The sequence below is a fragment of the Ochotona curzoniae genome, unplaced genomic scaffold, assembly GCF_017591425.1.
Source record: "Ochotona curzoniae isolate NIBS_2020 unplaced genomic scaffold, NIBS_Ocur_1.0 contig_2688, whole genome shotgun sequence".
In the NCBI taxonomy this organism is placed as follows: Eukaryota; Metazoa; Chordata; class Mammalia; order Lagomorpha; family Ochotonidae; genus Ochotona; species Ochotona curzoniae.
Genome location: NW_024465553.1, coordinates 25,987,773 through 26,012,779, shown reverse-complemented (window position 1 = coordinate 26,012,779; position 25,007 = coordinate 25,987,773). Strand labels below are relative to the sequence as shown.

The 25,007-nt window shown below is 40.0% G+C and overlaps 1 protein-coding gene and 1 non-coding gene across 4 annotated transcripts in view; both read left to right on the top strand.

Moving 5' to 3' along the window:
- The window catches only part of HIF1A (hypoxia inducible factor 1 subunit alpha), a 38,152-nt gene extending 15,552 nt beyond the window's left edge, over positions 1–22,600 (top strand). Inside the window, exons 2-15 of one of the 3 annotated variants that reach the window (XM_040975478.1) lie at positions 930–1,120; positions 2,971–3,116; positions 3,204–3,288; positions 6,032–6,144; positions 6,720–6,922; positions 10,898–11,004; positions 12,603–12,750; positions 14,370–14,590; positions 15,139–15,419; positions 16,398–16,520; positions 16,643–17,070; positions 20,143–20,251; positions 20,679–20,805; positions 21,253–22,600. In XM_040975478.1, coding sequence (XP_040831412.1) covers positions 930–1,120; positions 2,971–3,116; positions 3,204–3,288; positions 6,032–6,144; positions 6,720–6,922; positions 10,898–11,004; positions 12,603–12,750; positions 14,370–14,590; positions 15,139–15,419; positions 16,398–16,520; positions 16,643–17,070; positions 20,143–20,251; positions 20,679–20,805; positions 21,253–21,404 — 2,434 coding nt within the window. In that variant the 3' untranslated portion in view covers positions 21,405–22,600. Of the gene's footprint in view, positions 1–926; positions 1,121–2,970; positions 3,117–3,203; positions 3,289–6,031; positions 6,145–6,719; positions 6,923–10,897; positions 11,005–12,602; positions 12,751–14,369; positions 14,591–15,138; positions 15,420–16,397; positions 16,521–16,642; positions 17,071–20,142; positions 20,252–20,678; positions 20,806–21,252 lie in introns of all 3 variants that reach the window. The other 2 variants (XM_040975477.1, XM_040975479.1) reach the window with 2 other exon arrangements.
- On the top strand, positions 4,034–4,225 carry LOC121153255. The gene has a single exon (XR_005883351.1). It is a non-coding gene; the product is annotated as a U2 spliceosomal RNA (small nuclear RNA).
- Positions 22,601–25,007: the final 2,407 nt, after the last annotated feature.

Sequence of the window (25,007 nt, the reverse complement as noted above, 5' to 3'; positions counted from 1 at the left end):
TTTAGTACTTGTTAAACTGGAAATAGACAAGGCTTGCTTTGGCATCCTGAAACAGTAGTTTATTATAACTGCTAGGATAAATTCCCATAGCTTTGAGTCAGTATGGCTCATGTAGGTGAGTATAGAGGATGAGGAAATATTGGCATCCAGGAAACAAGTGAAACCTCAGCCTGCAATAATTACTATTCTCTTTGTTTCATGAACATTTTCCAGTTATGTCCAACTTCATGTAGTTTCTCTACATTTAACCATGATTTCCATATTTAGACTACTTTTTTTTTTTAAGATTTATTTTAATTATTTTTTTTTATTGGAAAGGCGGATATACAGAGAGGAGAGACAGAGAGGAAGATCTTCCGTCCAATGATTCACTCCCCAAGTGAGTGCAACGGCCGATGCTATGCCGATCCGAAGCCAGGAGACTCTTCCGGGTCTCCCACACGCGTGCAGGGTCCCAAAGCTTTGGGCCATCCTTGACTGCCTTCCCGGGCCACAGGCAGGGAGCTGGAAGGGAAGCGGGGCTGCCCGGATAGAACCAGTGCCCATATGGGATCCTGGGCGTGCAAGGCGAGGACCTTAACCACTTGCTCCACTGCGCCGGGCCCTAGACTACTTTTGAATGGCTTAAAACAATTTTAGACATACAGATTGCTTTAGGCTTTAAACTAATTATAAAACTATCCTCTCTAATTTGATGCGTCAGAGAGGAAATGCCTGCTTTGGACAGGTTTAAAGCATGAGAATGGACTTCTTAAGAGAGTTCCTTATATCTGTAATGTAGTTACCTTTAAAAATGTGTTCATGTACTAGGCCAGTTTCTCAGTTTAAGTATGTGGCACTTTCTAATCCTGTGGCAAACAGGAAACTATCTTAGCAAAGCAGCCTAACTTACATGCTTTCTTTTCCTCCCATCCCCCACTTTTAAGTAGGATCAGTTCTGAACGTCGGAAAGAGAAGTCTAGAGATGCAGCCCGATCTCGGCGGAGCAAAGAGTCTGAAGTTTTCTATGAGCTTGCTCATCAGCTGCCACTCCCCCATAATGTGAGCTCGCATCTTGACAAGGCTTCTGTTATGAGGCTTACCATCAGCTATCTGCGTGTCAGGAAACTTCTGGATGCTGGTGAGTTATTTTATGAGGGTCTGAAAATTACAAATTAGAAGTAATTAGAAATTGCATTTAAAATATGATCATAAAGTGTTTGCTTCTTAAACCTTATCATGTTTAAAATGCTAGCAATTCTTACTGTTTTTCCAGGCTCCAGGGTTTTTTGTTTTCTTTTTTTTTTTCCTGGTAAAGGCAGATTTATCAAGAGAAGCAGACAGAAAAATTTTGCATCTACTGGTTCACTCCCCAAATGGCTGCAACAGCCAGAGCTGAGCTGATCCAAAGCTAGGAGCCAGGAGCTTCTTCCAGGGCTCCCATGTGGGTGCAGGGTTAAGGCTTTGGGCCACTCTCCATTGCTTTCCCAAGCCATTAAGCAGGAGCTGGATGGAAAGTGGAGCAGCTAGGACATGAACCAGCCTTGGCATTGCAAAATGGATATTAGCCAGTTGCACTATCTCACAGGCACCACCTCTTTTAATTTTATTTTTGATGTTTAATTTTTATTTTGATGTTTACATAGCCAAGAAGGGTATATGTCCATGTGGATAACTGGCCAGAGCAGGAAGGATTGAGGAACAGGGGAAAGTGGACAAGACCATTGTTTCCAATTTTCTTTTTCCTCTTCCTGCATCTGGGGGAAGGGAGCAGAGAAGAGGAGAAGCTGCACCCAGCATCCCAAGCGCATCAGTACCCAAAAATGGGGGACAGCCACCAGTGTCATCCCAGGGTCTCTGATGAGGAGCATGCTCTGAGGGTTCTGGTCAAGTGGTTTCAATGGTTCTGAAACGCCATTGATTTTGTTGCTCCATGGATGAGCAAATCCTTCCCAGGACTGTTGGTTGACATAGTTCATCTTAGAGTCTCCGCTCGCTCAGATACTTGCTTGAAGCCTGGTTGCGAGAGCTGTCCAATTTGTTCTGCCCTCCATCTACCGCTATGGTGTTAGATGTCCTCTGCAGGCCCCAGTGTACTGCCATATTCCCCATGTGATCTGGTATACAGTCCACTGCACCATCTTCCAACACGTGCACTCCATGGTTAGACCACTTATCCTGCAATTTTCCCCGTGGTCGGAGTCCAGCAATCCAGTTAGTGTCTGGGGGGTGGGGTGTATGTACGGGGTCCAGCTCAGTTCGTCACCCACATCATCCTACACACACACACTAAAGGCACTACTCTTAATGTCTTTGCTCCCTGTGTTACTTGAAAGGCATAGAATCTGAGACAGGGACACGAACACAGTTGATTCCCCAAATTCTGCAACAGCCAGGACAGGATGAAGCCCGTCTGGGACTCCCACGTGGGTAACTGGAATCCAGACTTGAGCCTTCACCTGCTGCCTTGCAGAGTGTACAACAGCAGGAAGCTGGACTGAAAGTGGAGCTGGGACTTGAACCAGACACTTGATGTCGGGGGCACTTGTTCCACCTCGTGACCACATGCCCACCACCATTGTACTTTTTGCTCTTCATAGTATTTTATCCTTTTAAACACTATTCTTTGTTTATGACATTGTTTATTGAAAGCTTTATACAGAAAGGTTTATGCTGGCTTTTTTCCCCCTTCCATTCCTCTTCCCTATCAGTTGCCTGCTTTCATTTTCATTTACCTTCCTCTTAAAACACAATCTTTCTTTGTCAATGTTCATCTTGCTTCATTATTTCAAATTGTTAAGAAAAGCAGCTGGCAGGTCTAATTAGTCTTCCTAGCCTCTGGCCCCCTTTTTGTTAACGGAAATGAAGAGAGAGAGGGTGGGGGAAACTAAATATAAAACAAATGATGCTGTCTACATTAAATAAAGGACCTGGGAAAAAATTTGGATAAAGTCTCTAACTTTTAAACTCCTTTCCTTGTGCCCTGCTCAGGTGATCTGGACGTTGAAGATGAGATGAAGGCACAGATGAACTGCTTTTATCTGAAAGCCCTGGATGGTTTCGTTATGGTTCTGACAGATGATGGTGACATGATTTACATTTCTGATAATGTGAACAAATACATGGGACTAACTCAGGTAAAATACCCATGACATAGTAAGAGCCCTTCTGTATGTTTTTATGATTTTATGATGTAGATCTAATTTTTCAAAATGTGTTTACAGTTTGAACTAACTGGACACAGTGTGTTTGATTTTACTCATCCGTGTGACCATGAGGAAATGAGAGAAATGCTTACACACAGAAATGGTGAGAAGAAAAGTCTATTGTTTGACTTAATATGGCAGGTGGTTTTACTTATTGAGATATTGTTAGTAATTTTTAAATTTTGTTTTTAATCTAAAGTAAAATGTGATTTCATGTTTAATAAACTGCTACCAATTCTTTGTTAATTGTCACTTTAGAAATTTCATAAAAATGAAGCCAAAGTAATTCTAAACAATTACACATATAGAGATAAAATGGGTCATATGACCCAAGTGATTTCTAACTTGAAAGACAGCTTTAAGGCAGAGAGAAAGTGATGCGCCAAACTGGTGCTGGTTCAAGTCCCAGCTGCTCCACGTCTGATGCAGTGTTTTCCTAGTGTACCTGGGAAAGCAACAGTCGATGGCCTAAGTGCTTGGGCCCCTGGCCCTGGCCTGGCCATTGAAAATGGACCAGCAGGTAGATGATCTCTTCCTAACTCTGCCTTTCAAATAAACAAAGAAAAATGACAAGGATGAATCAATTTCAAGTGGAGGTGCCAGTTTGGGTCCCAACTTTCTCAGTGTCCAGGGAACCTGACGAGTTTGAATAGCATAACTGCTGGCTTGTCTTTTCAGGATGTTCCCAAGGATTTGATCCTGTGTAGTTAGATTGCAAAGTGTTACATTATAGATGCCCACATATTAACACAAAAAGAAGCAAGGTTTCTAACTTAGGAACAAATTGTTAAAAATAACCAAATGTTTCAAGAGTTTTTGGAAAATACCTCTTGAATTAACCAAAACCCATCGCTTCTTGGCCTTTTGGCTAAGATCAAGTGTAGTATCTGTTCTTATCAGAATTAACCGAAACCTAACAAAGTTTCCCCATATTTTGTGCTGTCTTAAGAATATACCAACTGTAATTGACTCTCTGCTGACTAAAAGTTATGACCATAAAAATTTGCTTTTGCACTCTGTGGGAGTTCTTTGCTGCTCTTCAAATTAAGTGATATTTGCTTTCTCCTGTTAAAAAACTCAATTTATAGTACCTTTTTGAATAATGTTTAAAGTCTTTTATCTCTATAATAATTTCAGTTAGTCTTTACTGAGAGAATATTCCCCCCAGGCTCTGGTTCTCTGTGTTTTACCTGCACTAAATCCTTTATGCTTCTCTGCTATCCTGTGAAGTTTCTGTTGACAAGGAAAACAAGGCACAATTACCAAATAATTGGCCAGCCAGTTATTTGGTTAGTAAAGATGTATTTGCACAAATAGCACTATTTTTCTTGCACTTAGATTCTGAAAGAATGCGTTAGGATTAATAAATCACAAACTATGACTTATTTTAAGAGCTGAAAATTTAGCATTCATAAAATATTTTTTGTTAGGAAAATGAATATTGTTCAGTTACTTTGGTCATTGAATGTATCTGCACACTCCCATTCAATGGCCTTGTGTTTTCAAAAGTCAGTTTCATTCAAGTTTAGGATATAAAGGGCTGAAAATGTCTTAGAATATGCCTGTGGCTCTCTGCCACCTCCACCTCAACTGTCACAGCTGGCACTCCTCCCCAGATGTGCAGGTACACTTTCACCTAAACCAATAGGCTTCTTATGGCATGTTTTTAAGGAAGTACAAATCCAGTCCTTATTTAAATAAACCTGAAAAACTTGGCATTAGCACCAGGACTGTGTTAACTCTCCATTCCCATTAAATGTTAAGAATCCAGTATTTCCACTTGATTGTTTTCAAATGAAAATTAAGATCAAAATTAATCCCTGTTTTTCCCCTGCATAGCAGAGTTTCTTTCAGTATGCTATCCTAAAATTTTCAAATCTTTAAAGAGATTTCTCTCCTCATTTGTTTCCGATAGTTTTTAAGTTGCACAGTTTCTGCCTCTTCGCTTGGCTGTCAGCTCCCTTCCTTTTTGCCACCCACTGGTGCTGGGTCACCCCTTGCTACACCTGACACGTTATACTGCTGCTAAGCTCACTGTCCCTGTGCTCCTGACTGCTTTCCATCACAGAATTTCTTCCAGTGACCATATTTCATGGTCAAAAGAAGAAATTGAATTCAGTTGGATATTTAAGATCCTCCGTAGTCACCGTCCACACCTTCCCTTCTCCATTTACCTTACCACAGATAAATAATGTCGACTATTTTTTCCTGCCTCTATGTAAGTCGTAAGCACTCACCCTGTACTGTTTGCTTTGTTGACTTCACTGCATTCTTATCTTCTTCAGGAAAGGCAATTTGTCTTAACTCCTCTGTGTAGCATCCGCAAAACATAATCTAACTTTTGATGAAGCTAATTAAGATCAAGGTGCTTTTTATTTTAGTCAGTAGAGTATAATCTCATTTTTTAGTTTTGAAAGCTTTGGAATGGAAATTAAAAGGCTTGAATTTATTGAATTCTGACTTTTTTTTCCTATAGCCTTTGACAAATTCATTCAGTCTGGTTTGTGTGATTTTTGTTTTTCTGATTTTTTTTTTAATTTTGAAAAAACTTCCTGCCTTCTTTACAGAATGATTTAAAGGGGAAAATATAGCAATGTTGACATTAAAAAGGAGGTTGCCATTTTCAAAATTCTATAAATACCTAGAGTACATATTAATAATTGAACTAACATATTTAATAATAGAAGAGCTTACTGAAAGTTCCTATTTTGGGACATCCTTGTGCACTGTGTTCATGCTGAGACTTTCAGTTGAGCAGCATCTAGATGCTGGACACTTCCCTATCTCAGTGCAATAAATCTGCACATTTCGTTACCTTGTGGAACTTTATGTCATGTTTTCATTAGGTCCTGTTAAAAAGGGCAAAGAGCAAAACACACAGCGAAGCTTCTTCCTCAGGATGAAGTGTACACTAACCAGCCGGGGGAGGACCATGAACATAAAATCTGCAACGTGGAAGGTAAGGAGAAATGAGGTATGAGGTGCGAGTTCTAGCATGCTGGATCTGTGGGAACTCAGACATGTACAGCAAGATCACTTGGGAAATGTGTGGTGGGATTTACCATCGTTCCTGATTGCTGGCAGATTTAACATCTGCAGTTTCATCTAGCTCCAAGCTTAAACAGCGTACTAGTTTGCCACTCCGAGTCCCAAGCTTATGGAGTGTGAATTGTGACCTTGGTATAAACCAACCTAACACACTCATTTGACTGCCTGCTGCCTAGTGTTGGGCTCCTGAAAGTTTTCTACCAAGAGGTGTGTCTTTTTTGTTGTTGCTGTTGCTTAGTGTTGAAACTATCATCAAAGCTAGAAATAATCATCTAAGAAGAACAGATGAAAAAGCACCCCAGATGTATACTCTGGGGTGGTGTTGTGGAGAACTCATTTATGTATCTGAAGAAAACATGCTCAATCCACTAATGACTTCTATTTCAAAGTTTATTTGCCAAGTCACACTCAGCTGCTTGACTCTAGTTTTTTTTCCCCCAGCATTGAAAATGGAAATGAATGCTTTGTTTTCTTCTTCATCCATAGGTGCTTCACTGTACAGGCCATATTCACGTGTATGACACCAACAGTAACCAGTCCCAGTGTGGTTACAAGAAACCGCCCATGACGTGCTTGGTGCTGATTTGTGAACCCATTCCTCATCCATCAAATATTGAAATTCCTTTAGATAGCAAGACATTTCTCAGTCGACACAGCCTGGATATGAAGTTTTCTTATTGTGATGAAAGGTAAATTAGATATAAAATCATATGTGAAAGCCTTATTCTTCACTAATGTTCACGATAGCAAAGATTCCATGATAGGTTGTATGTTCTCATGATATACCCAGAACCAAGTAGATTAATTGTACATAAACAGCCATACGTATTAATACTTTCTGTGTACTCTGAATGCTTGCTTCAGTAGGTGCTGCCCAGAAATTAAGCTGAAATCTTTGTCTTTCAGGAGCTTTATTCAAGTAGAGAATGTAAACATACTTCAGGGACATACAGAACTGGTTTTGAGGAAAGACAGGTTACTTTTGGTTATAAACTAGTAAGCAGAGTCTTGTTCACCTTCTCCTCCTACATATTTTCTCTGAGAAACTTCCAACTCTGCCCATGGTTTCCACTCCAGCTCCTAAACTTACCTTTTGTAATACATCGAGTTCCTTGCCAGCATGGTATACCTGATGCATTCCCAAAACACAAATTTATGATTTCTGTAACTGAGCTACACCACTGCTGCCTTCAAAATGCCCTAATAAACTGCTTTTGCTCCTGAACGTCTGTGGTGGTTAGAACGCCACAGGCTGGACTGACAAAACGTGGGATGCGATTCCTAGCAGTTCTTGTCTTCATTGTCTACTCTAGATACACCTCTTAGTCCTTCCTTCTCATCCTCCCAGTTGACACTGGATTCTTCATTATTACTTTTGCTGGAACTGTTGTCACCTGTCATGAACTGCTTTATTCCAACATATTTATGCCCTTTAAATCTTTCATCACATTGCCAGGAAATGTGTTTCTTAATGGGAAAATCAGCATTGCCATTCTATTGAAAATGGCTGTTGTTTCCTTCATCTGTACACAGGAAACTTGTGTATGTATGATTTCTGTTTATTAGATAAAGATGTGCATTTTTAAAGGCTGCAAGAAAAATAGACCTACATGATAAAATCTGAGTTCTTGGCAGAACAAAGATATTAGGTCTGGCCCTGCCATTTTCAGCTGAACCAAGTTGGCGGGGCGGGGGTGGGTACAGCTGGCACTAGCCAGGGGCCTCCCTGCTGTTTTAATACACTGGTGTCTTCTTACACACTTTCCTGTTCCACAACTTCCCTCTCTAACACCTACTCTCTACTCCTTTGTGAAGCTTTCCCTGCTCCTTGTACACACCTGTTACAGCATTTGTCGCATCATTGCATTGCTTTGGGTTTTGTTTTGTTTTTTGGCCTTATAAAGTTGAATAATGTAGTGGATAAAGTCATGTTTTGCATAGCCAGGCCACTAAATCCTTATTCTGCAATGTATATCCAGATTGTCTTGGGCATGTTTTTTCTTCTCTTAAGCATCACTTTCTTCATCTTTCCTAATGTCATAAGGTTTACCTGACAACTATATGGGTAAACCAGTTTTAAGCACTCAGTCAGACATGTGTTCCCTGACCCCACTGAACAAGGGAATAGCTCAAAGCACTGACTTTGATCACACAATCTTGATTCATTCTTAGCTTGTAGTCTAGTATAATATAATGTAGTGTCGACAGTTTTTGTAAGTTCACATCAGGATAAAAGGAGTCTGTTGAATCCCTGCTACATATGGTGAATGATTCACTACCAGTGTCAACTTGGAGGAAATATAGAAAAGCTAAGAATTCTCTAATGATATCCACTGCCAGGATTCTTGAGTACATGGGACAGAGGCCACCATCCTATTTGAAGGAATTACTTCTCATTTTTCAAAAACTTGACTATGCTTTCCATCACAGAATTTTGAAATATTTTGAGGAGAAAGGAAAATGATGGACCAAATATGAGGGGGGGGGAGAGGCATTTCCTTCTGCATCAGCAGAAAATTAGTAAATTGATCATGACAGGAAAAAGACAAAGCAGCCTGGAGAGCAACTAAGAAAAGGTTTAAAGCAATAAACTTACTTTCTAGAGTTAGTTCCAGTGTTCTGTCCGATCTCTAAGACCTGAGAACAAAGATGGAAAAATTTGGTCCAGTGTTAAGAACATTTAGCCTGTCAAGCTTCTAAACGGCCACATTATTACAAAAAGAAGCAGACTTCTGGGAACAGCACTTGGGAAACTGCTTGTGGCACTGGAATTCCTCATCAGGGTGCCCAGTTTTGAGTCCCAGCCTCACCTCCCATGCCAGCTGCCTGGTAATGTGCTCTGGGAGGAAGTGGATGGTGCCTCAGTGGTTAGGTCCCTGCCACCCCCATGGGAGACCCAGGTGCGATTCCCAGCCCCAAACTTTGGCTTGAGCCAGCTCCTGTGGGTATTTGGGAAGTGAACAGCAGATGGGAGATGGATCGTTCTTTTGTTTCTGGTTACATGCTCACAGCAATAAACTAAAAACAAAGAATTAATGAACTAATGGAACCCTGCTTGGTCACTGCAACTTTACTTCCAATAAACATAAAATTGACTCTCCTCAAAAATATACATTACTTACTTATGTTTTGACTTCTTGGCCTCCATTATTAATAGATATATCTCAGTGACAATTATTTCTCCACTGTCCCTGCCAACCACATCATAATCTTTACATATACTGGGTGTTCTTGGCGTTCTTCCTGAAACAGTTTTGCTGTCTCTGAATATCTTCTATATGTGACTTGTAAGTCTCTTACAAGAAACTTTCTCACCCTCATCTGTGCCTTCTCATTGATACAGGCGATTCCTCTTTTTCATAGAATCTAGTCTCATCACTGCTTATACCACATTATCTAATTAAGTATTAAGTGTAACCATATAAGGAAAGCCTTATATTGCTTAGTCATATCTTTGCACTTACATGTCTAGGACAATAGCAGACCACTAGTTCTATACTGTGCATTTATATAAAGCAAATTTTCTTATATTTTATTATTTTGATTGGCAAACACTGATTAAAATGTGATGTTTCAATACATGTATATAATACTTAAACAGCAAGACCGGGCAATTAACACATCCATCGTCTCATTTATCAATTTTTTTTGGCATTGATAACATTTAAAATCCTTTCATCTCGCTGTTTCGAAATATGCAATAGGTGCCAAGTAGTCAGCATAGCCTAGTTTAAAAAAAATTCATTTTCAAATATTTTCCTTTATGACACTGCCACCTAGTGTTGGTATGTTTAGTAACATGTTTTAAGAAGTGAAGACTTATTTGATCAGATTTTTTCAGATTTATTTAGGAATAAATTACAGCTGATTTTTTTTTTACATGAAACACAGTATGTAACTTTTGCCAGCATCTTATTAAGAAATTCTTTCGTAATCTAAAAGCTTACTAAGTCACACTGCATTTCCAAGACAGACACCAGCAGTCATTGTTAATGGTGCCAAGACGGCTTTCTCTCTGTCGTGAGGTGGGTTCCATTTCAGATGAAGGTCACAGAAAATGAGATCTTGTTTCTGTTCTCTAGGAGCTGCCAGGAAACCAGATGTGGTAGCTGGATTATTTTTCCAATTTAATTTCAGTTTGATACCATGATTTCATCTGAATTAACTTCCCATAATTTCACTGAATTCAGAAACTAAGAAGGAGAACAGCTTCTAAACCCATCACAGCAGTCATTCCTTAGTTAGTGTTCAGTGTGGACACTGGTTGACAGTGCTAATTTTGTGGCGCGTACTGTACGGATCTCTAAAAGTGGGACCTCATCTATGGGTTTAAAAATTGTTAAGGGGTTTGGCTTTATGGAAAAAATGTTACAGATCTGACTGATATTTTCAAAATGAGTACCAATTGTAAAACTAACTTTTAGTATTAAACTTGCACCCTGCCTTGTTAAAGTCTGTCCATTGAAATATGATCAATGTGATAGGTAATAAATTTGGGTGAAGGAGATAGCAAAGGGGAACCCAGAAGACTTAGGGGAATACGTGATGTTGCTAGTGGTGAGAAGAACTCACTTCTCTATAAGATTATTGTATGTCATTTACAGTGGAGAGGCTGAAAGCTTGTTATCACTTAGTCTTTCTCCTTTTTAAAAACTTAACAACAGAATTACTGAATTGATGGGATATGAGCCAGAAGAACTTTTGGGCCGCTCAATTTATGAATATTACCATGCTTTGGACTCTGATCATCTGACCAAAACTCATCATGATAGTAAGTATGATGGGAGAACTAACACATATTTCAGATTTTGAACAGCTCTTGCAATCCTTTAATTGCATGGTTAAAATTAACCAACTGGGCCAGCTCAGTGGCTCAGCAGGCTGATCTGCTGGCTGTAGCACTTGCATCCCATATGGGTGTCATTTTGAGTCCCATATACTCCACTTCCAGTTCAGCCCCTGCTTATGGCCTGGGAGAGCAGCAGAGGATGGCTCAAGTCCTCGGGGCCCTGGACCCACGTGGGGGACCTGGAAGAAGCTCCTGGCTTCATGTCAGTTCAACTCTGGCCTTTGTGGCCATTTGGGTAATAAGCAAGTAGATGAAAGAGCTTCTTGTTCTGTAAATCTGCCACTCAAGTAAAAATAATAATCTAAAAATTATCCAGTCTTCCTGCACTAAAAATGTTAAAAAAAACAATCCTGACCATTGCATCTGTTTTGCATTTGTATGAGTGCAATCATTTAATAACAATCTCTGGTGTTTGCTGTGGTTAAGATGCCACTCGGCCCATGTGCATCCTGCATCAGAATGCCTGGTTCCAGTCCCTGCTTCTGATCCGGCTTCCCACCAAAATTCACCCAGGGGAGCAGCAGTTAATGGCTTAAGTAACTGGGTCCCTGCCACCTATATGGGAGACCTGGATTGTGTTCCAGCACTTCTGGCTTTTTGCCTGCCCTAGACTTGGTTTGTTGCAGATACTTGGGGAGTGAATTAACAGAAGGGAACTCTGGCTCTTTGGCTCTGCCTTTTCAAATAAAAAAATAATTATCCTAGGCACTGGCATAATAGGATCATCCTCTGCCTTAAGTATCAGCTTTCCATTTGAACATTGATGCGAGTCCCAGCTGTTCCCTGTCCACTCCAGCTCCCTACTTATTATCCGATAAAGCAGTAGAGAACAACCCAAGTCCTTGGACTGCTGCGACTCTGTGGCAGAATGTCGGAGGCTCCTGCTTCCTGCCTGGGGGTCATCTTAGCTCTGGCCACTGAGGCTATTTGGGGAGTGAACAAGCGGACGCAAGATCTCTTCCCGCCGCCCCCCCCCGCCCCCGTCTTTTTAAATATGCCTTTCAGATAAAAATGAGTTTAAAAGAAGAAAACAGAAGCAGGCCCCAACACTCATAATATTTTTATTTATTCAGTGCATCTGTGAAGATATTGCTTTAAACAGTCTTAACAAGAGACTATGAAATTAAGTCCATATAGGCTAAGCACAGTCTTTTGAAGCATCTTTGAATATCTAGAAACCAGCAAGGATTAAAAAAAACTAGTAATGTCACATCATTTAGTATTTCCTGTAGAATGAAATGTTGGTCATTCTCTAGTTTGACACTTCGAAAATAAATCATTAAAATCACTGCTGTTCCTTGTCTTGGCTTCAGATTGGCAGGAAGAGTTATTTAGAGGCTCAAAAGGACATAGGTATATTTTGTTATTTCTATCAGTAGAAACAGTCACACTGATTCCAAGAAGGATAAACATTTTTCCTTTGTTAAAACTGATGAGTACATGCTAAATGCTGATCAGTTTTGATCCCAAGTTCAAATTTATTTTTCTCTATGTGACCCTTTTCTCCCTCTCACTCCTAGTGTTTACTAAAGGACAAGTGACCACAGGACAGTACAGGATGCTTGCCAAAAGAGGTGGATACGTCTGGGTTGAGACTCAAGCAACTGTCATATATAACACCAAGAACTCTCACCCACAATGCATTGTATGTGTCAATTACGTTGTGAGGTAAGCTTGGGAAATAAACATTTTGGGAGACCACAGAATAACTCTTTTTGGATAATCTGCCCCTTTATAGGAAGAGAAAAGACTAAATAGTAACTCAATTTTATTTTACCTTCACATTTTTAGGGCGTCTGATGTTTAGTACATCATAAGTTTTCAGGCCAAATATTCCATTCAGAGTTCACTATGTACTATCCGTAGTTTTCTAGCCACATTTTTTTCACTCCTGTTGAAAGACAAAAACGTATTTATGGATTTGTTTGCTCTAGTCAGAGAGTTCTCCTTACAATGCAGTTATGTCATCTTTGTAGTAGGAATAGTGGGGCTTGTGACCATAGCTCTGCCACTCCTGGCTCTAAGCTTAGGGAAGTCTCATTTATCTCAGTTTCATGTACACACATGAGATGGTAAGACGTTACTCAAAAGGTTATAAAGAATCCTGAATGAGAGTCTATGTAAGATTACAATGAAAGGTTGTATGCTGTAACACATGGCCTTTATTTATTCATGAACTCTTAGCTCATTGACTTGATTATGGGCATCTTAAATTCACCTTTATTTTCATGTAATGCAGTTGGCTCCTGCCCTGCCCTGTCTGCCTTCCCCATCACTACCTCAGCCTAGTCTGGTCCGTGTTGCTGCTGCGCTGGGCCTCCCAGCGGTGACAGTGCATCTGCTCATTTTTAAGCCACCTGTGTTGCTCCCAGGATTATGCTTTTGTAGATGGATCCACTGAAATCTGTGCTCGGCCCTCTTAGCCAGATTTGGGTCATTTATTTTGCTTTTGACAACATCCTTCAATACTGTAATATGAGTGCCAAAAAGTGACTTTGCCATTTTTAGGAATCTCCCATTTGGAACTTCTTTCTGTTCATCCGACCCCAGCATGTCTAACAAATGCTGTTTGAGCTCAGGCTGCAGCTTGTTAGCTTCTCTGTGCACACCTCCTCCATTTGACCAGTAAGCACAGGATATTGTAATGTTTGCATATATCCTTTCACAATGGATAATCAACGTCAGACGGCAAAGTTTGAATATTTTAATCAGTATATCCTTTGCTCATCCCACATAGTGAATGTTTTTACCACGTTAACTATGTTAAACACAAAAATGGAATTGTTGTCATATCCCTCTTCCACCCTGTCCTAAAGGTAACATCACCATTGTCCTTTTTCTGTCACTAAAGAAAATATGGCACCCATCTGAAAAACATCTTTGTGATTTTTGGGTGTTCTGGGAGCATCACGAGTTGATGCCTCATATTAGTACCAAAGAGTTCTCTGGTGCCAACTTCATTATGTAAGTCAGCAGAGAAATTCAGAAAAATCTCATGTCCTTCTTGTGTTTGCAGGTTTTTCTGTCATCACTCTTCAAAGGATATAAAGATCGTAGTTGAATTAGGACATCCAAAGATTGTGGTTGAATTTGATGAACTACTTGACTAGCTCACTGTAGCTCTTTATTTCATTGACGTTTTCAAAAGCAGATATGACAAACTATGCATGTGAAGTCGTACATTTCAAGGAATCACAAAAGTAGAATTTAAGAGTCAAAGTTCTTTAGGCCTCCCCCCCCTTGTTGTGAAGTGCTCATTTAAGAATTACTAATCTCTCTTTTGACAGTGGTATTATTCAGCACGACTTGATTTTCTCCCTTCAACAAACAGAATGTGTCCTCAAACCAGTTGAATCTTCAGATATGAAAATGACTCAGCTGTTCACCAAAGTGGAATCGGCAGATGCAAGCTGCCTCTTTGACAAACTGAAGAAGGAACCCGATGCGCTAACTCTCCTGGCCCCAGCTGCTGGAGACACAATCATATCTTTGGATTTTGGCAGCAGTGGTAGGTATTTTAGTTACTTGGTTATCACCTGAACTATGAATGTTGCTGAAAGGCCATTTTAAGTGAACTTGGCTGTGCTGTCTATTGGTTAACATTGGTACATGATTACACATTTCTTTTACTCATTTTGAAAGTATTTGTTTCAAGCTTTTCTTTAGGGATTGTTGGGTTTTATGCTTCAAAATGCCCTTGAGGTATTTCTTCTCACTTTCATTTTTCCCAACTGCTTTACTTTTATATCTTGCTGTCAGATTATCTTCACTACAGGTACAGCTGCATTAAAGCATAAACTGTGGTAACATACCTTCACACACTGAGAATGAAAATTGTATAATTTCAACCTAGGTTAAACCTTATAGGGGGATAAATTCAAGGTCTTTTACTGCCATATAGATTAAAAACCGGTCCACTGTAAAAATTTATCTCGCATCTGTAAATGGTCTGATTAAAGAAACTTTGGATTAGATAAAGCTTTTGTAGAAAAAGCACAGTGCTCCATATGTCATGATCTCTGTGCTTTACATTAACTAATGCTTTTTTTCCCACAGACACAGAAACTGAACAACAAGAGGAAGTCCCATTATATAATGATGTAATGTTCCCCTCATCCAATGAAAAGGTGCAGAACATTAACTTGGCAATGTCTCCATTGCCTGCTTCTGAATCTCCAAAGCCGCTTCGAAGTAGTGCTGACCCTGTACTCAATGAAGAAATTGTATTGAAATTAGAACCAAATCCAGAGTCACTAGAACTTTCTTTCACCATGCCCCAGATTCAAGATCAGCCAGCAAGCCCTTCTGATGGAAGCACCAGACAAAGTTCACCTGAGGTAGGGATCATGATACAACAGAATAACCTTCAGAGCTTAACATTCAGGAATGTATTTGTAAGTCTCATTCAGATTTTAATTGGGGCAACATGTTATTGTGTGGAGGTGGGCGGAGAGACACACACACACCATTGCACATGTTTTCAGCTCAAAGATAGGAACGTGGGAAGCAGCTGGTTGAATAGTAATCGAAAGGGAAAATTTAGGTTTATTCTCTCTCGATTCTAAATTCAAGGACTTTTGTCTTATTGATATAAGCATATAGAGAGATAACCTGTGTGTGTTCAAGATTGACTTATTCTCAGGGTGTAAATGGGAAAGGACCTCAAGGTTTAAATTGGAAAAGTCTTCTCCCAATGTAGTTCAGTTTCTCTCCCTATTTTGAAAATCTGGGTTAACACCCAAGCAAGAAAATAGGGAGTATTGCGTAGAACTTAATAATTGGTCTTTTGTTCTAGTTCCATGTTGATATTAATGGGCCCATGAACACAGTAAAACCTGTTTTTAAAAGTCTAAGCTGGGTCAACACCAGATATGTTATTAGTTATTCTCCATATTTCTAAATCTAGAATGATTCATTCTTACAGTTTCTTGTGTCCAGAAATATACTTGGTAGCTGACAGATTAGATCCAAACATGGGAAAATTAGTCACAATTAATCCTTAGTAAGTGGCATATAATCTATATTATGTAAATAATATAGATTATGGTTAAAACAGCAGTAGGAGAGTAGAAGGCTTGGTATCTCATAATCTTCTGGAGAATATTTATAAATGATGTTGATTCACATACTAAAACATAGTATACTGACAAATTAGTTTCAGATGTAAGCTCCAAAATGTAACTTCTTATAGGTTTGACAAATTCTGACAAATGTGATGAACTTTTTTGTATTTCCTGAGTTCTGGTTGAAAATTCTAAGAACCATCAGAACCTATGGAACTTCTTAGAAGTTAACACATATAATTCTTCTTATAGCCTACCAGTCCCAGTGAATATTGCTTTGATGTGGACAGTGACATGGTCAATGTATTCAAGTTGGAATTGGTAGAGAAGCTTTTTGCTGAAGACACAGAAGCAAAGAATCCATTTTCTACCCAGGTACACAAACTTCTTTACTTTATGTTAAGTTTTATTATTAGTTTTAAATCTGAAATGGCTTTAACTTGCTCATTTTACAAAATGAAGCCTCTGTAAAATCTCATGTATGTATTATCTTAAAGGACACCGACTTAGACCTGGAGATGTTAGCCCCCTACATCCCAATGGATGATGACTTCCAGTTGCGGTCCTTCGATCAGTTGTCACCTTTAGAAAGCAGTTCTACAAGCCCTCAGGCTGTGAGCGCAGTGACAGCATTCCAGCAGACTTCGATGCAAGAACCTGCCACTAACACTGCCACCGCCACTGCCATCGCCAAGGAGGTGAAAACAGAGACAAAAGACAGTTTGGAAGACATTAAAGTGCTGATTGCATGTCCATCTCCTACCCACATACCTAAAGAAACTGCTAATGCCACAACATCAGCACCATACAGTGATACTCAAAGTCGGACAGCCTCACCAAACACGGCAGGAAAGGGGGTCATAGAACAGACAGAGAAATCACATCCAAGAAGCCCTAACTTATTATCTGTCACGTTGAGTCAAAGGTATGTATACGTAGCACTAAAATTGTAGAAGAACTTTAGAAGAAATGCAGGTGAAACTAAAGGACTTCTAAACACACATAAAACGCTCTAATCTGTATGCAAGCACCATGGTTCTATATGGGCGCTGGTTCGGTTCCTATCCAGTTCCCTGCTTGTGGCCTGGGAAAGCAGTGAAGGCTGACCCAAAGCTTTGGGACCCTGCACCGGTGTGGGAGACCTGGAGGGAGCTCCTAGCTTCAGATCACCTCAGCTCAGGCCATTGTGGCTATTTGGGGAGTGAGCCAGTGGATCGAAGATCTTTGTCTCTCCTCTCCATAAATCTGGTCTGCCTTTCTAGTAAAAATAAGTAAATCGTTCAACAAAACAAACCATAAAATTAACCTCTTAATTCTGCATTTGAAACAGGCATTCAACTGTTTCTACATTTCCTTATATATTGTCTCACAAACACACCACATAACTAAATGTAGGAAGTGAAGGGGGTCTTCTCACACCTTTAAAAACAGGTAAAAAGCTGTACACATGTGTAAGCATTGGCCAGACGCACTTCTTGAGTTGTCTTAATCGGAGTGTAACTGTCCTTAATGCTTCCAGCCCTTTTCACCTGAGGAAAAGTTCTTTTAACCCATCCCATTCCAAATTGAGTACAATATGATCTTTAATCCTTAATGCTGAAAATAAACATTTACAGGCGCTTTTTAAATTTTAAGATTTGATTTTTTTTTTAATTGGAAATGCAGAATTTAGAAAGACCTTCCATCTGCTGGTTCATTTCCCCAAGCGGCCACAACAGCCAGAGCTGAACCAATCCAAAGCCGGGAGCCAGGAACCTCCTCCAGGTCTCTCATGCAGGTGCAAGGTCCCAAGGCTTTGGGCCATCCTCAACTGCTTTGCCAGGCCACAGGCAGGGAGCTGGAAGGGAAGTGGAGCATCAGGGACAGAAATAGGTGCCCAAGTGGATTATGGTGCTTGCAGTAGGGAGGATTAGCCAATTGAGCTATCATGCCAGGCCCTGTGTATCTTAAAATTGCTTTTATTTTCACTGCATATTTATAGAATCTTAACTGTATTGTAGATTAAATAATTTATAGCTATAAGTGATACCAGAGATGTGGGCCTGGTCTGTGACATTGACTTTATGGAATGAAGCGACTTCATTCAAGGCTTTGAGCTATCCTTCACTGCTTTCCCAAGCCACAGCAGGGAGCTGGCTGGGACACAAACCAGAGCCCGCGTGGGATCCGGTGTGTGCAAGGCGAGGAGTTAGCCACCCAGCCCGTCTTAGTGTGTGCAAGACAGGCCTGATTTCTTTGTTCATGTGCCTAGACTGCATCGGCTATCAGCAGCAACACACAGGAAGTACTGCCATGACTTAGGGCATGAGAGGCTTTTTCCCTAAGCTAGGAAAGGGATCATTTCACAAGTACTTCATAAACTACTGTATCACCAACTGATTTGATATTCCACAGTTCACAGTGTCTTGGGCATCTTAGGTACTAACTTAACTCATGTGGTATTTCCCCAGTGAATGACTGTTGGAGTGACAGGTGAATGAATACAGTAACATAAATGGCAGTGACCTGTAACTTACAGTTGATTAGCTTCAGAGAATGGGATATTCAGTTTTCTAAACAGCTGTTCCCTAAACTATACTATATATCAAGCCACTTCAGCAACTTTCAAAAAGACTCTTTTCAGTTGCAGAATAGCATGCACTAAAGAGTTTCAAGAAATTGACTTTCAAAAATGTAGGTAGGCTTTTTTCCCCACATCTCTAAATAATTATTAGAAAATCAAACTGTTGCACAAACTGGATAACTTACATAGCTCTAGAGCAAGAATTAAAAATGAATCTTTGAAAATAACTACTACCGGGCCTGGCAGTGTGGCCTAGCAGCTAAAGTCCTCGCCTTGAACGTACCGGGATCCCGTATGAGTGCCAGTTCTAATCCTGGCAGCTCCACTTCACAGCCAGCTCCCTGCTTGTGGCCTGGGAAAGCAGTCGAGGATGGCCCAAAGCTTTGGGACCCTGCACCCATGTGGGAGACCAGCAAGAGGTTCCTGGCTCCTGGCTTTGGATCAGCATAGCATTGGCCATTGCGCTCACTTGGGGAGTGAATCATCGGACGGAAGATCTTTCTCTCTGTAAAGAAGAAGCCCCAGCCTATAGTTAAAAAAAAAAAGAAAAGAAAATACTACTACCAAGATGATATTTACATGCTAGGCTGACTTACATCTCATAGATACTAAATGTATATGTATATAAGTGTGTATCTATGTTTGTTTTTATTGTTTGTGTGTGTTTCTACTTTTAAAAACACAGACCTGCATATGGGAGAGCAGTAGGGTAGTACAGCCAGCACCCTCACGGCTTCCTTATCTAGAAGACCCAGGGTCATGATGACTTGTTGGGGATAGGATGGATATTCTTGGAAGGCCAAACGAAACACAATTGCTTTGACTCATTATAACCATTTTTCACTATTTAATATTTTAAATACAGAGGTCAGAGATGATGCACCGGGTAAAAGAGCAGAGTGGCAAGGTCATTGGAAAGAGCGTATTTGGAGAATGAGCAAATGTGACCAACTAGCAGTGAAACTGAGCAGAGAGGCCCGAGTTTCTCCTTTATAAAATGGTTGTGATATACTTGCCTTCCCAGCTTGGAAACTTAATGATGTTTCAATTGACTGAAGAAGATGAAATGTGTTAATAACAAAATAATGCTCAAATGTGAATAATTTTCATTTTAGTCTGAGAATATTATTGCATTAGTAGAATGAAATGCTGATATATAACTATTTTCAATGTATAGTAATGTTGATTTAGTTCTGTTCAATTCTGTTTTACAGTAAGGATTGCATAGTCTAAAAAATATTGTTTTAAAAATTGAGCTTTTGCTTTAAGATTGATAGAGCTGTAGTAATCACAAAATTTTTCTTAACATGTAATACAACAGTCCTCAGTGTTGGAAAATTAAAGCATTATGTATTACATCTGAAAGAGCTCATTGGATATTTTTAAAGCTAGTAAAATAACTTGTTTACTGAAAATGATTAATTTTTTTCCTAGAACTGCTGCTCCTGAAGAAGAACTAAATCCAAAGATAATAGCTTTGCAGAATGCTCAAAGAAAGAGGAAAATGGAAAATGATGGCTCGCTTTTTCAAGCAGTAGGAATTGTAAGTGTGGCATCAATTGAATGCTTTTCTCTGCGACCTAAATGTGCTATTTCTGAGTTAGATGAGGGCAATTTCTTATTTCTTCTGACATTGTTATATTTTCAGAAGTCATACTGTACAGACATTGAATGAATACGTTCTTAATCCAAGCAATAAAGATGAATGTTGTAAGGATTCTCCCCTTATTTCAGCCTTAGCGTCATTAGGTTACTTCCCCTTACTAACTGAACCACTATGTTTTGGGGAAGTTAGGCTGGCGTACTAGACACTGATATTTTCAGACTTATAGAAGGATTAAGAAAGTATCTGTAGACAGACTAGATATCATGAACAACAGTGTAACCTAGGTAATCAAAGGATGGCATTAAACTGATTTCAAAGTGTTTGCCTCAACATACTAAAACTGAAATCACGTCACTGCTTTTAGGGGACATTATTACAGCAGCCAGATGATCGTGCCACTGCTACATCACTTTCCTGGAAACGTGTCAAAGGATGCAAATCTAGTGAACAGAATGGAATGGAGCAAAAGACAATTATCTTAATACCCTCGGGTTAGTACATTCTTTCTGCTCTTGAACATCACGATTAAAGTATGTGAAACTTTCATACATTTTCTTTAAAAAAAAAAAAAAGGATTTTAAACTTTATTAAGAGCTTTATTCCAAGTGAGAGTGATGTTTCATTTCCTTAGCAAAATTAAAAAGTAAAGTAGGTTTACCTAACAGCTATAAAGCAGGAATGGATATTTCAGGATGAAACTTTCCATCATAAAGTCTTATGCCTTTTTCTGAGTGAAATGTCACTTTTATGTGCCTTCACTGGATGCTGTAAACACATCCGACATCTGATTGTACGTGTCTCTTCACGTCGCTGTGCTTTTTGCCCAGTCGACCGAAAACCTTTCCAGAGGTTGCCTGCTTCGTTCCTGCCAGCACCTAGCCTGGAGAAGTGGGTATGCAGTACATTAACAACTACTTACATGTTTGCTTGTGTTGCAGATTTGGCATGCAGACTGCTGGGACAGTCCATGGATGAGAGTGGATTACCGCAGCTGACGAGTTATGATTGTGAAGTTAATGCCCCTGTACAAGGAAGCAGAAACCTACTGCAGGGCGAAGAATTACTCAGAGCTTTGGATCAAGTCAACTGAGCTTTTTCGTAATCTCATTCCTTTTTTGGGACATTGGTGGCTCATTACCTAAAGCGGTCTATTTATATTTTCTATATCTAATTTTAGAAGCCTGGCTACAATACTGCACAAACTCAGCTCAATTTTGATTCCCTTTCTCCCTTTCTACTTATAATTTACAATAATGCTCTTTTTTTTTTTTAAAGTATATTCTTTATTGCCAGATCACAGCACATTTTCACAGGTCTTTGGAAGTTAAATCATTGCATTGCAGTAGCATCATTTTAAAATGCACCTTTTTATTTATTTATTTTTGGCTAGGGAGTTTGTCCCTTATTGAATTATTTTTTAATAAGAAACCAATATAATTGTTTAAAGAAGGCAGTAACCTTTCATCATGATCACAGGCGGTTGAAAAATTTTTACTCAGTTTTTCACACCATGTTTTACGTAAACAGTAATGCTTTGCCAGCAGTACATAGTAGCCACAATTGCACAATATATTTTCTTAAGAAAAAGAAAAACCAGCAGTTACTCATGCAATATATTCTGCATTTATAAAACTAGTTTTTAAGAAGAAATTTTTTTTTGGCCTATGAAATCGTTAAACCTGGAACATAACATTGTTAATCATGTAACAATGAATCTTAAGTGCTGTATGGTTTATTATTTAAATGGGTAAAGCCATTTACATTATATAGAATGATATGCATATATCTGGAAGGTATGTGGCATTTATTTGGATAAAATTCTCAATTCAGAGAAATGATCTGATGTTTCTGTAGTCACTTTGCCAGCTCAAAAAAAAAAAAAACCATACCCTATGTAGTTGTGAAATTTTATGCTAATATTGTGTAATTGATATTAAACCTCAATGTTCTGCCCACTCTGTTGGTATAAAGATTATTTTGAGCAGTCTGTAAGCAACAACAACAACAAAAAATCATGCATTGTTAGCAGAATTGCCTAGTATGTTAAATTGCTCAAAATATGATGTTTGGTTTTATGCACTTTGTCGCTATTAACATTGTTTTTTTCATATAGATTTCAATAATTGAGTAATTTTAGAAGCATTATTTTAGGGATATATAGTTGTCACAGTAAACATCTTGTTTTTCTATGTACATTGTGCAAATTTCTCATTCCTTTTGCTCTTCGTGGTTGGGTCTAACACTAACTGTATTGTTTTGTTACGTCAAATAAACATCTTCTGTGGACCAGGTCCCTTTGATCAGCTTTTATATTTAACATTATTTGCTTCAGCAACTCCAGTTCATAAAATTATTTAAAAGCTTTATGAAAATTGCATTGTACATTTCTACATTTATCTCATTTATCTCATCGCGTTGGTGTGTGCTGTATTCCTAAATGCCATGTGAAGTCATAACAAACCGTAATCGTGCGCTGTAAAGAGTATGTTTTTAGAAAAAGAAAGCCTGTCATTTATAAGTTGATGAGCCTACTAATGTATAAAACACATGGTCATGTGATGTAAGGGCTAGAAGTTCCTCTGAAGGTTTCCAATCTGTTGCCATTACCAGATGAATCAACTTGGACCACCACCGACCGTGAGATCCCTGCACAAGTTCTAACCAGATTTAACTGGACGTCTTCAAATTAACATCAACTTTAGAACTAACTTTGGTTTTGTAGTTCTCAGACATTTTAAAATAGATTTTCTCCTGTGTTTTATTCTTTCAAAAACACAGACATATTTCTTTTGTGGTTACAAAGCAAATTAACTACAATTATAATTTCTAGAAAACTATAGAAAAGATAGAAAACAGTAAATGGACAAATCCCTGTGCCTGAGTAACAGATGTTCCTGGACAAATGGCAGAGGCAGAGCAACAGCCTTGGGCCTTGTGGTCTGGTACGTGTGTATCCTGAACGCGACAAACCTCTTAGATGCCTGTTAGTACCAAGCACGTGAGTACAACTTCATGGAAGCTTTCCAAGATCCCAGTCTTAAGATACCACACTTCCTGTGGCGCAGGCACACTTCACCCCAAATAGACAGAAGTGTTGCAGTACATTTAGTTACAGCCGTAACTAATAGTGAGGCTTTAGAATTAAATAGTTGCTTAAAATCCTCAGGTCAAATCCAGAATTGTTTGTTGGTTTAAAAATTTGCTTCGATTGAAAATTAAGTTTATGCAGAGTTTTCAAATATAGGCAAGTGAGCAAATTATGCAGCGGCCAGGAGTCTGAACGTTACCTGAAAGTAAGGATTTCAAAGAGAAGGCTGTAATAAAGGACAGTGGAGGTGGAAGAAACCAAGTAACCACTGCTTAGCCATCAGAAAACCAGCCATGTGGACTACCACCGGCTGCTCATGCCCAGCACGTGGCACCTCCGTTAGTGTAGACTGCCCTGACTCGGCATCTCACCCGAGGCTAGCAACTGAAATGCCCTAACAGCCATTCCCGCCGCGGCAGTCCCGTCCTGGCCCAGGCCTGTCTGCACCCCTCCTCAGTACTGCTAGCAGTACACGACTACATTTTGGCCAATGCGATAAGCATTCCCATTTACACTTACAGCAGGTGACTTAATTACCCAGATTGCCTATGGCTGCTAGGTTAAGTTGATATGACTCTGACATTTGCCGAGTATAGTGACTCTGAAGCATTTTCCATACTCTAGAAATTAATTTAAAAATATTTTTTATTGCAGAGTCAGATAAAGAGGAGGACCTTCCATCCAATGGTTCACCCCCCAAGCGGCTGCAACGCCTGGAGCTGAGCTGAGCCGAGCCAATCCGAAGCCAGGAGCCCAGAGCTTCCTCTAGGTCTCCCACACAGGTGCAGGGTCCCAAGGCTTTGGGCCGACTGCTTTCCCAGGCCACAAGCAGGGAGCTGGGTGGAAAGCAGAGCTGCCAGGACAAAACCAATGCCCATATGGGATGCTGGCACGTTCAAGGCGAGGACTTTAGCCACTAGGCTACTGTGCTGGGCCTTATGGAAACCTTTAAAAAAAGGCCAGTAGGATGGCTCAACTGGCTAACCCTCCCCTCTGAAAGCGCCAGGATCCCATATAGGCACCAGTTCATGTCTCTGCTGCTCCACTTCCCATCCAATTCCTTGCTTATGGCCTGGGAAAGCAGTGGAGGATGGTCCAAAGTTTTAGGACCCTGCACCCACTTGGGAAACCCAGAGGGAGCTCCTGGCTTTGGACTGGCTTAGCTGTTGTGGCCATTTTGGGGAGTGAACCAGCAGATGGAGAATCTTTCTGTCTCCCCTCCCTGCAAATCTGTCTTCCATATCAACATTCTTTAAAAAAAAAAACCAGCCTATGACTTCTTGCAGGTGCCTCACTTTGTAGATGAGACGGCCTGGGAGGCGGCCATCAGTGATTCCAGAGCCTGGTCTGTGAAGCCCTGTGCTGGAAGAGACCCCTTCTCCCCCAACTGTTAACTTGGGACAGCAGAAGGGGAAATAAACAAGGGAACTCGTGGAGGAGAGGAGTCAGATATTATTTGAAAGTCGTGAAATGACCCTGGACCCTGAGAGTGGCAGGACAGAAACAGGAAGGAATAAAACGGGTTGAAGGGCTGCGGAGCGGGGAATAGAGTTTGAATCGGGGAAGCAGCTCTCTGACCAGGCGACACGCGCTGCCTGGTACCCG